The following is a 12,135-nucleotide window of genomic DNA, read 5'->3' on the forward strand; positions in this document are numbered from 1 at the left end:
ATGTTACACAGTGATGCAGTGAAGCCTTTTTTTATTCATCAACAATGGAAAAACAAAGCAAGTTGATTCATAATTTATCAGGTAATCACAATATCTTATAATTTATGTCCCTTAATCATGATAAAACAGGATATTCTTATAAACATTAAGGCTGTGTTCACTCTAGGAGTGAGGCTGCAAAGAAATCGCGCTCGTTCTGCATTTGCTGGCGGAAGATTTCGTTGGCCCGTTTGATCTGCTCGGGGGTCTTCAGATAATTATTGAGCAGCTTCCTGTAATGCTTCTCAGGGTTCCCATGCATGTTGTTCTTCTTCCAGATGAAGTATGCGTTGCAGTATGTCTCCTTGAGCTGATTGGCGAGCCACAGCCAGAGCCTCGAGCAGGGAAGGAGGGCCACGGCGAAGTAAATGGACTCCTCCTTGTCCATGACTGCTTGGTAGTCGGAGAGGTACTTCTTCATGGCAGGGATCGGTTTGATGTCCGTCACGCCCTGCAGAGACGAGAGGATGAGAGTCACAAATGCTGTCAGTCATTCTATGTCTTTTCCTTTTGTAAACCATGGCTGTTCAGTACACTGAAAAAAACAACTCATAAGATTTACTTAAAAAACCCTTTGTAAGTATTTGCACTCAAATGATTTAAGTAATATTAAAAACTGCAATATCAGGTCAATTTTACTTACCATAAAACATAACAGTTTTGAAGATATTAAGTATTATATTGATATATAAGTAACATTTACTTAATTACATCTAAGTTTTAAGTTGTATTTATTTAAACAAATTAAGTAAAGTGTTTTTGTTTCTCATAGGCAGGAACATCATTTTACTCAACATTTTAAGTAAATGTTATATATCTGTAGTATTTGCTGTTATGAAGTAACTTAGTAGATTTTAACGATACACTTTCAGAGTAAAGTTTATGTAGTATTTCTAGGTTTATGTACATACAACTATTAAACATTTAAATTGTATGAGGAAACCTAAGTAAAACTTACTCTTCCCCCATAATTCATGTATTACGTTAATAAAATGTTTAATTTTACTTAAGAAGCTCTAGTTCTTACTGAATCTTAAAAATACAAAGTAGAAATTATGACAGTTACTCTAATAGAGTTTACTTCACCAAAAAGTCACTTTTTTCAGTGTAGGAAACAGCCTTTCTTCACATTTACAACACTTAAAACTGTGTGACGGTTTCTTACATTGAGGTTGAACTGCTTCAGCATCATTTCAGCAAATTTCTTGTAGCTTTCAAATCTAGACTTCATGAACTTTTTGATGTCCTCCTCCTTGACTTTCTCTGACATCTGCCTCAACATTTCTGTGACCTGCAGCAGATAGTTGATGTCCTGGATCATGAAGTTGACGTACTCGTCCGCCTGCAGGTCACCGGACTGCATGTGCTCCAGAAACGGCAGCGCCAGCGTCTGCTGGGCCACGTCCAGGCTGCTGGTCCACAGAGATTCATAGACGTCCAAGTTCTCTGTGGAGAAAGACACCAAACAAGCTAAAAAAAAAAGCTAAAGGCACACAAAGGCTGTGTTCGAAAGAATACCAAAAAATATTCTGGTTCATGATGAGTAACTGTCGGTTTGGGACGTCTGTGCCTTTCAGGAAACCCACAGATTCATACAAATCTCTTTTTAAACAGCTGAAGATTCATGCAAAAACCCTCCTTTTGTTCTGTTTCACACTGAATCGAGGTTCAGCTCTGATTTCCATGCATCACAGACGCTGACGTGCACATCATCACGGTCACGTCGGACTCACCTTCCGGGGGATATTGTGAGGGGAGGCCGGAGCAAGCAGACAGAAGACCCACGGCCAGCCAGCAGGTCTCAAACCACAGCCTTTTTCCTGTGAATTTGATAAACAAACAGGGTTAATCACGTAAAACAGAATTATTTTCAGAAGACGACACAAAGAAATGTATAATTTATCTAAATAACAAAGATACATGACTTCCATCATACCCTTCTGGTCATTTCTGATCAAAGTTATAAAGAGTTTCTCTTGTTTATTAAGGCGAGACACGGCAGGCAAAAACAGTGATTTCTCATGCAGTGGTCAATTTTTAGACTTTGGGCCAGTCTACTCCTTCAATATGTGTTATTTCAAAACATAAATTAAAATGTTTATTTCATCACATTTTGTTTAATCGCGGCAGTGCGTTTCGCCCAAATTTACCAAAATGAATTCCCCTATTTAAAGGCGGGGTAGCGGATCTTTTTCTGGAACATTTTTTTACATATTGCTAGAAATACTCTTCACACCCCCATTGCAACCAATTGATTAAAAGTTTTGACACAAAAATGAAAAGTTTTAGTGGCCTCTAGAACGTACAATCTAGGAAAAACAGTATCCAATCATACTGAACGGACCGTTAACAATGATTGGATTCTGATGCGTCTATCAAACTGCAACCTGCTCCTCCCTCCCCCTCCTGGCCTGATTTATGTGACATTATAATAAAAAAAATATGGCGAAAATCGATGTTTTTTAGGCTATGGACAGTATATTTTGATTTCCTAGAAAATAAAAGCAGATATTCTGAAATCCCTCTGTAATTTTTTTTTCATTTTGTGTGTAAACAAAATGTTGCAGCTAATCTCCACCATGAAATAGCATAGAAGTGCATCTAACCCTTAAAATGTGAAACATTTAGTAAATCTAATATAAAACAGAGTGAAATAATAAGTCACCTGATTCCATCTTCAGTTTGTGATGTCTTCGGCGTCCAAACGACAGCTCTGATGGCGTTGTTGTGGAGTCACACAGTCGGGGAGCCTCCTTTTTAAAGGGACAAACTCAGGGTGGAGTTCATGGATGGCGTTCTATTCCTGAGCGTCAGGTGGAAGTTGTGGTTTAAGAGAATCATCGGTCGGAAAGATGCCCTCATATCCTGTTCAATTTCTTAAAAAGACAATTTATTTTTTCATGTGCTGTGGTTACCCAGCATTAGGCAAGAAGAGAAACAGTCACTCTCTTTATCAATTGGAGAGTCAATACAGAAGTACAGAAACAGCCCTTTTTACTGTAAATGCAACAAAATTCATATTCAGTGATGAGTCATCGTGTTGGTGACTTTTTTTCCAACTTTGAGCCAACAATCTTTGGGTGTTTGTTGGATTTAATCATGTTCAGCTGAAATGTGATCAATGTCTTGATAGTAATTAATAATTATTAGATAATTGGGACACTTAAACTAAGCTCTTGATCCATTAATGTGTGAGAATAGACACAGAACTAAGAACATAAATCTAAAAAGCTACCATGACGTGAAGAGTCCACGAGCACTAGGTGCAGGCAGCATGGCCAAAGAAGAAGAAGAAGGAGAGGATTCTGGGAAAAAACCCACGCTAGACCAGCGATGGGTTCGGGAGCAGACCAGAAACAAAGCGTCTTATTTATAGTTTTCAATTAAATTCAATCAATTTTATTCATAAAGCGCCAACTCAAACCAAATGTTTAAACCAATTACAGTCCAAACTATTGTAATAAAATCATAACCCAATTCAATAAATGCGAAATTCGTACAATGATGTCATATGTACATGGAGAGGAAAGAGAGCAGAGGGAGGAGAGGTGCATCATGGGAGCTCCCCCAGCAGGCTGGGCCTATAGCAGCAGAACTATGGGATGTTTCAGGATCACCTGAGCCTCCCTAACTATAAGCTTTATCAGAATTCTTAATAAAACTCACACAAATCAGTGAGTGTGTTTGTGCACATTGGTTTTATGATTCTGTTGGTGAGTTCTGGGTTTCGATGAGATTTTGGATCCGGTCCAAACCTCTGAAAACTTATCATATAACTAATTATAACGAATTATCGTAACAGCTGTTGCAACTTCTGATAAGCTGGAAATGAGTGACTTGTTGAAATTACTTATCGATTAAAATCGTTCTTATGCAACACCTCGGTTGTACGTCTGAGCTGCTGCTCATGACTCGTTCTTTAAGAAGGAAAATATTTCATCAGACCGATCTTTGGTTTCAACTTCCTCAGATTAACTTCCAAACTTTCAACTTTCTGTAATCTTTCTGCAGGGTAGTGTGGAGAAGAGCCTTTCTACGAGATCTAAGGAAGCAGAGTGGGGTTAGAGATGCAGGACGGGGGCCATTCAGACCATTTAGGGCTTCAAAACCATCAACGAGGGACTCACCAGATCTCAGAGGAAGGTATAAATGTGAGTCATCAGCTCAAAATTGAGAGGAGAAATGGTATTTTCTGATGTTGTTGACTAGAGGAAGTATAAACAGAAGAAGAGTGGAGGGACCCCAGAGGACACGGGGAGAGGGTGATGAGTACTGACCAACGGACACCAAGAATGATCTGTGACGAAGCTGTGAGGAGAACCATCCTAAGGCTCTTAGCACCAACCCACTGCTGGAGACTCCTTTTCTGTCTTCTCTTTTATAAGCGGGGTTCAGTTTAATCTGAATTGAATTTAAACTTAATTAAGAAGTTTAGTTTAAATCTAAGAGAACTGAATAAACGAGGCAGAGAGCAGCTTTGATAGGAACTCTGAGTTCATCGGACATGAGGTCAGAGAAACTCTGGGTAACTGACTCACACTGAGTCAGTTCATGCCACAGTTTCACCACGATGAAAGAGAACCTAACCTAAAGGTTTCTGTCTGACTTCTGACCCTGAAGAAACAGTCTTTACTTTCCTCAATCCATTTATTGGGTTTTAGATATAAAATCACATTTTAAAACTCCAAACACCATCATCCCAGTTAGATATGAGCTCATTACCCAAACACCGTCTTTTTTAAAATTTGAAAAAAAAAACAAAAAAAAAATTATTTATTACAAACCATCAAAACACAGCTGGAGAAGACATCTCACAATTATAGTAGAAAGTTTCCACTAAATAAACAACAACAACAATAAATAATAATAATAATAAACATCAACAAAACAATATGGGGGGGGGGGGTATAATAAAGCACAATAAGGACACCTACAGTATACTACAAGAAAAGACTATTGAAATCTGAATTTAAGCTATGTGGGGTTAGCCTCCAGTTCTTTCATATTATCAAAGTGAGTGATAATGGGTTGCCATCTCAAATTAAACTTTTTCATTGATCCTCTAAGGGTGAATTTTATCTTTTCTAATTTAAGAAAGAGCATGATATCCTCCAACCATCGGCCTAGGGAAGGAGGTGTGGAAGATTTCCACCCTAAGAGAATCCTGCGCCGTGCAAGCAGTGAAGTAAAAGCAATGACATCAGACTGGGTTTTTGTAACTGTGTCTAGATCTAAAGGTATACCAAAAATTGCAGTAATTGGGTTTGGTTCGATGGGTATGTCCAATGCATCAGACAAGGTTTTAAACACTCCAGACCAATTTGATTCAAGGGAGGGACAGGACCAAAAACTATGTGTGAGATTGGCAGGAGAAAATGAACACCTGCTACAGCTTGCGTCTGCTCCTGGGTATATTTCAGCCAGTCTGGCTTTACTATAATGTACCCTGTGAAGGACTTTAACCAAACACCGTCTTTAACGTGGCCTGATCAATTGATCAGAATGGGAGGCAGAGCCTTCGGTTATCAGGCCCCTCTCTGTGGAACCATATTTAAAAGAACAATAAACCCAAACCCGCTCACGGCCATTTTTGGTATTCAATGTGAGGATGACCATCTTCCTCGGGCACAATCTGATGGCGTCGCTTTTGTCACCCTCATAGCGAGAAGAATAATTTGACTTAATTGGAAGCAGGCTGCTCCACCCTCCTACAAACATTGGGTTAGAGATACGCTACAACTCTTGAAGCTAGAAAAGATTAGACTGGCTCTACGACGTCCTAATAATGATTTCAGCAGTTTATGGCAACCTTTCATTACATACCTGCTCGGACAGGTATAACGTTTTGATATGTCATGTATATATTATCATTCATCATTACTGAAAACCACATGAATGTTCTCTCACACACCTTTATTTTGTATTCATTTCTTTAATTAATTTTTTTTATTTTGTTTTATTTTTTCTGCTTGTCCCCTTGGGGTGGGGGGGGGGTTGTTCTTATATTTCTGTATGTCTTATGTATCATTTTAAATTGTGAAAAACAAAAAATAAAGTGGAAAAAAAAAATTAAAAAAGGCCGAAGTTCTCTGATTCTTACGCAATTATTGCGCAACACTGCTGTGTCCTCATCATTCTCAGGAAGACACAAAAGTGTCAACACAGTCGGTTTGAACTATTAGAAGTTGCATAAGAATCATTGACCTCGACCTCTCTTAAATTCTCTGATGGTTGAACCTTTGAGTCCTTCAGCTGAGAAGCAGTTCGACACAAAATCTTATTTCATTAAGCAGAGATCTAATGAAACGTTGATGAAAGTTAGTGGCGTACAGTGATTAGAATAAAGTTTGGTGGTCAGCCTCTGATGCTGCATCAATAGAAACCCGACATGGAGGGTGGGACACACTGTGGTGGGTTTAGGAAGAGTTGGGGGGGTTTAAAAACGACAGAAAAGAGACGGATTGGCTGAGCGACAGAGGTCTGGAAGCAGAAGAAGGGAAGAAGGGAAGAGTGAACGAAATGAATCAGATCTCTCTGACCTTTCAATAAGCTTCCTTTGTTGAATACAGTGGAAATAAAGAGGCTGCTCAGTCACACATCTGTGCTTTAAAAGATGTTTCTCTTAACCTGTGTGGTTTAGAAGTTTCACTGTTATTTAATTTTATTAGGGCTGGGCAACGATTAAAATGTTTAATCTAATTAATCGCATGATTTCCCTGATTAATCACGATTAATCGCATTTGTACGCAGAATCCGAAAAAGGAATCCAAAAGTAGTGTATAGCTTTTTGCATTTAGTTTTATTTATTTATTTTTTTAACACTCTTTTTATTGGTTTTTCAGTTATAAGTGTACAAACATTAGAAAAACAAAATTGACAACAAAACATACAAAACAAAAAACAAACAACAAACAAAGATCCCACCCCAAACTAACACGAGCGCTGCAATATGTATCTGTACATATATATAAAATATATATATATCCATGCATACACATACATACACGTACAAAATCAGCAAGATGACAGGAGACAGGTAAGTGAATTGTGTGTTTGAAATAAACAAAATGAAACAAAGTGAAAAGCAGTTGGCCCTCCTCTTCCAGGGACAAATGATCAGTTAAAGTTTCTGTAAGAAGGAATTCGATGGTTCCCAGATCCTCCAAAACTCGTCTGATTTATGGTTAAGGTCATGAGTCAACTTCTCAAGAGGAATAAGAGCAGAAATCTGTGTTAACCACATGTTGACGGTAGGGGCCCGGGGAGTTGACCACCTCAGCAAAATACATTTTTTAGCCAGAAATAAAAGAATTATCAACAAAGACTTGGTATCTGCGTCAAAGAGAGTGTCTGGGGTATGACTGAGGAGACAGAAAGAGGAATTCAGCAAAAATGTTTTACCAGTGACCTCCTGGATTACGGAGTGTACCCCCTTCCAGAAAGTCTGGATACGGTCACATGACCAAAACAAATGAATAAATGTCCCTTTATGAATTTTACATTTATAACAAAGGTTAGAGGTGTCAGGAAAAATTCTCAGGAGGCGAACGGGTGTGTAATAGGTTCTAAAAAAAAATGTAAAGTTCTGTTCATATATGGAGATTGAGGTACATTTAGGGAAAACGCCGCTACAGATCTTGTCCCAGTCAACAGGATTGAACGTCACCTCCAGATCGCGTTCCCATAACAGCTTCAAAGAGTCATAGCTTGAAGAATCAAAATAAAGAAGTGAAACATAAATCTTTGAAATTAGTTTTTTGGGAGACTTAGCCAAAATTATTATGTTTTCCAATTCAGACAATCCCAGGCGAATCTTGCCTGTCCTCAGAAGGGACCCTATAAAATGGCGAATTTGAAGATATTTGTAAAAATCTTTGTGAGGAATATTAAAATCCACCCTGACTTGCTCAAATGATTTAAGTCGGAGTCCAACAGGTCCATAATGTTAGATCAGCCCTTAGATGCCCACTCCATCAAACCAATACTCCTAATCTGTACTGGTAGATCTGGATTCAGAGCTAAAGGAGATCGGAAAGAGATGACAAGAGGAATTTTTAAGTGTTTTTTCAAAAACCAATCTGACATCATTTTGAGTTGTGCTGACCAATAGTATAGTTGTAGAGAGGGCAGGGATAAGCCTCCGAGATCCTTTGGCTTAGTAAGTATAGAGAACTTAACTCTTTGGTGTTTATTATTCCAAATATAGCGAGATATATGGGAATTCAGAGATTTGAAAAATGCAGAAGTCAGATAACACGGGAGATTTTGAAATAAATAATTCAGTCAAGGAAGTATATTCATTTTTATAGTGTTGATTCTCCCAAGGAGAGAAGTTGGTAGGGAGGCCCATTTTGTCATATCTTTCTTAACCCTTTGAATTAGAGGTGAGTAATTAGTTTCAAACAGATTGTTTAAAGTGATGGTTCGGAGTAGATTCAACCTGGGGTCATTTGAACCGTGACATCCAGCCAAGTAGCCCACTCGAAGTTTTTCCGATATTGGCTGAACATCAGCTGAGTTACTGAGTTATCCCGAATAGCTTAGTACAAGCGCTAATGGACCCTGGCAGTATCTCCAAAATTACCACACTAAAATCACATGCCATGACACCAAACTTCTACAGTAGTACAAATATGGTCTGTACTCACAAAATGATGCATTTGGAAGTTTGTACATAGTCCAGGAGTTTATTATTATCAACACAAGCCTAATAGCTTCTCTGCTGAGGCTCTAAACTCTCTGCTGAGGCTCTAAACTCTCTGCTGAGGCTCCAAACTCTCTGGTGAGGCTCCAAGCTCTCTGGTGAGGCTCCAAACTCTCTGGTGAGGCTCCAAGCTATCTGGTGAGGCTCCAAACTCTCTGGTGAGGCTCCAAACTCTCTGGTGAGGCTCCAAACTCTCTGCCGAGGCTCCAAACTCTCTGCCGAGGCTCCAAACTCTCTCCCGAGGCTCCAAGCTCTCTGCCGAGGCTCCAAACTCTCTGCCGAGGCTTCAAACTCTCTGCCGAGGCTCCAAACTCTCTGCCGAGGCTTGAAACTCTCTGGTGAGGCTCCAAACTCTCTGCCGAGGCTCCAAACTCTCTGCCGAGGCTCCAAACTCTCTGCCGAGGCTTGAAACTCTCTGGTGAGGCTCCAAACTCTCTGCCGAGGCTCTAAACTCTCTGCTGAAGCTCCAAACTCTCTGGTGAGGCTCCAAGCTCTCTGGTGAGGCTCCAAACTCTCTGGTGAGGCTCTAAACTCTCTGGTGAGGCTCCAAACTTTCTGGTGAGGCTCCAAACTCTCTGGTGAGGCTCCAAACTCTCTGGTGAGGCTTCAAACTCTCTGCCGAGGCTTCAAACTCTCTGCCGAGGCTTCAAACTCTCTGCCGAGGCTCCAAACTCTCTGCAGAGGCTTCAAACTCTCTGCCGAGGCTCTAAACTTTCTGCCGAGGCTCCAAACAGTCTGCCGAGGCTCCAAACTCTCTGCCGAGGCTCCAAACTCTCTGACGAGGCTCCAAACTCTCTGCCGAGGTTCCAAACTCTCTGCCGAGGTTCCAAACTCTCTGCCGAGGCTCCAAACTCTCTGCCGAGGCTCCAAACTCTCTGCCGAGGTTCCAAACTCTCTGCCGAGGTTCCAAACTCTCTGCCGAGGCTCCAAACTCTCTGCCGAGGCTCCAAACTCTCTGCAGAGGCTTCAAACTCTCTGCCGAGGCTCCAAACTCTCTGCCGAGGCTCCAAACAGTCTGCCGAGGTTCCAAACTGTCTGCCGAGGCTCCAAACTCTCTGCCGAGGCTCCAAACAGTCTGCCGAGGTTCCAAACTGTCTGCCGAGGCTCCAAACTCTCTGCCGAGGCTTCAAACTCTCTGCCGAGGCTCCAAACTCTCTGCCGAGGCTCTAAACTCTCTGCTGAGGCTCCAAACTCTCTGGTGAGGCTCTAAACTCTCTGCTGAGGCTCCAAACTCTCTGCTGAGGCTCTAAACTCTCTGCTGAGGCTCCAAACTCTCTGGTGAGGCTCTAAACTCTCTGCTGAGGCTCCAAACTCTCGAGATGGAGTCAGGTAACACCTTTAACTGCTTTATGGCAATTTAGTAAAGTAGTACTGATAAAAAACTTTAATATTTAAACTTAATATAACTTAATATTTGTAGAACTAAATGTATTTCTTGAATAAATCGTTGCAGCCCCAGCTCTTCAGAGCATCTCCCAGCCTCACACTGACGCTGAACTTCCCCTTTATGCCTGAACTCTATCTCCCCCCCGCCACCTCTGACTGAGCCTTTGGTTAGCTTATCGTTAGCTGTGATCTCCTCAATTCTAAGTCGCTTTGGATAAAAACGCACAAACATGAACGTCCTCAGGTGGCTGTTTGGACCAAATGTTGATGCATTTAACTTTCTTGGTCTATTGATTAGAATTCACACATCATTTATTAACTCTTATCATCATTTAAAGCTGTTTAAAAACATGACATTTCTGCCATTTGTCTCAGAAGGTTTGTTTTAAATTATATATGTGTTACATTGGCAGGGAAAATGTTCCGGTTTGAAAGCTGCTGGGTGGCTGTGTGCCTTCTCTCCATGTGCTCGGGCTTCGTCCCAGAGTCTTATGACCTTCGTGGTAAGTTTCTTGTAAGTTTACTTGTTTCCTGCTTCTCGTTCAGAGACAGCTGAAACCAGCTCAGGAATACACTGCTGTAAAAAGCTTCTTCTCGAATAGAGGCTGACTCTGTGTGCAGATGTTACAGATGCTGCACAGCCTCTTTGTTTCAGTGCGATACAGAAGAAAAGAATGAACAAACTTCTGTGATTTTTACCCCACAAACCTGCAACTCTTTCTTCCTCCAGTGGATAAGAGCTGCAACCTCGAGACGTTTGAAGGGTGCAAGGGGATTCCAAACGACCAATCACCCGGGAAACGGGGATTTGAGGATTGTAAACCTGGGTTCTTTCATGTGTCATTTTAGCAGTTTGACAAAAATACAAAACTTTCTTTCACCCATGAGATGCAGCTGTTGATCTTGAAAGAGTCGTATGGTCTGGGTTAGGGTACACTGAAAAAAACAACTCATAAGATTTACTTGAAAAACCCTTTGTAAGTATTTGCACTCAGATGATTTAAGTAATATTTAATGCTGCAATATCAGGTCAATTTTACTCACCATAAAACAGTTTTGAAGATATTAAGTAACATTTACTTAATTACATCTAAGTTTGAAGTTATCGATCAATTTTGTTCCCACGAATTCGGTGCTACTAAAGCTAGCCGCAGTGAGCTAACGCACTTCCGGTTATTTTCACAAAATAAAATACCCGTTGCCTTTTATCATAGGGAAAGCCATTACGATACAATGGGTGCTTTTGTTTTGAAAACAGGAAGTGAACCTACCCTCGTTGTAGCTAGCTTAAAACTGCCATTTTGACAGGAAATGAACATCGGCGACGTCACGTTACATTGCATCTTGGGTAGTTTGAGTGTGAGTAGTAACCTCATGATGCATACCCAACATTTCGGAGAATCTAGTATGCATCCGGGAACTTAAAAAAAGTTAAAGTTAGTATGAGTAGTAGGAGAAGTATGCAGTTTCGAACACAGCCAGTGGCCGGCATTGACCTGTTCTAACAGGTCAGCCATCTTGGCTCTGCCCTTATAAGGAGTGGCAGCTGTGTGCTCAGGTGGAGCTACTGCTACTCCTTTAGTTGCTATGGAGACAGCTGCCCTCACTTTATGGCCAACTGACAGTTGACCTCGGTGTTCAGTACTGACTCGTATGCCTCGAACAAACGGTCGCTGTTAGAAAACTATAAGTCATATATGAAAAATTCTTGAATTGTGAGTGCCAGAAGGGACGGCAGAAGCCACTGATGTAATTTTTATTCTGCTCCTATTTACGGTTTGTTTTTTATGGCAGTTATAAAATCATCATTTGATGAGGAGATGAGGCGGCCTGTTTATAATGGCCGTGGATGGGAGCTGGAGTGGTCGCTCTCTGAGCTCATAGGGGATTTGAGGGAAAACCGTGAGGCCGAGCAAAATGACGATGACTTCGGGTGAAAGAGGACAAAAATACCTACGTTTTACAGTATAATTTGTCTAGGAGCAACAGACATTTTGGACGTGAGA

At 40.8% G+C, this 12,135-nt stretch overlaps 1 protein-coding gene and 1 long non-coding RNA gene across 2 annotated transcripts; one reads left to right on the top strand and one right to left on the bottom strand.

Annotated features, from left to right (window-relative positions):
- Nucleotides 1-155: 155 nt before the first annotated feature.
- LOC142400001 (uncharacterized) lies at nt 156-2,880 on the bottom strand. The gene is made up of 4 exons (XM_075484560.1): nt 2,811-2,880; nt 1,773-1,859; nt 1,205-1,485; nt 156-490 (listed from the first exon to the last, which is right to left on the bottom strand). Exons 1-4 carry the CDS (start codon nt 2,878-2,880, stop codon nt 158-160), a joined length of 771 nt encoding a protein of 256 aa, XP_075340675.1. The 3' UTR covers nt 156-157.
- Nucleotides 2,881-9,904: 7,024 nt separating this feature from the next.
- On the top strand, nt 9,905-10,917 carry LOC142400855 (uncharacterized). The gene is made up of 3 exons (XR_012772982.1): nt 9,905-10,021; nt 10,543-10,632; nt 10,860-10,917. It is a non-coding gene; the product is annotated as an uncharacterized LOC142400855 (long non-coding RNA).
- The last annotated feature ends 1,218 nt before the right edge of the window (nt 10,918-12,135 follow it).

Source organism: Odontesthes bonariensis, chromosome 15, assembly GCF_027942865.1.
Source record: "Odontesthes bonariensis isolate fOdoBon6 chromosome 15, fOdoBon6.hap1, whole genome shotgun sequence".
NCBI lineage: Eukaryota > Metazoa > Chordata > Actinopteri > Atheriniformes > Atherinopsidae > Odontesthes > Odontesthes bonariensis.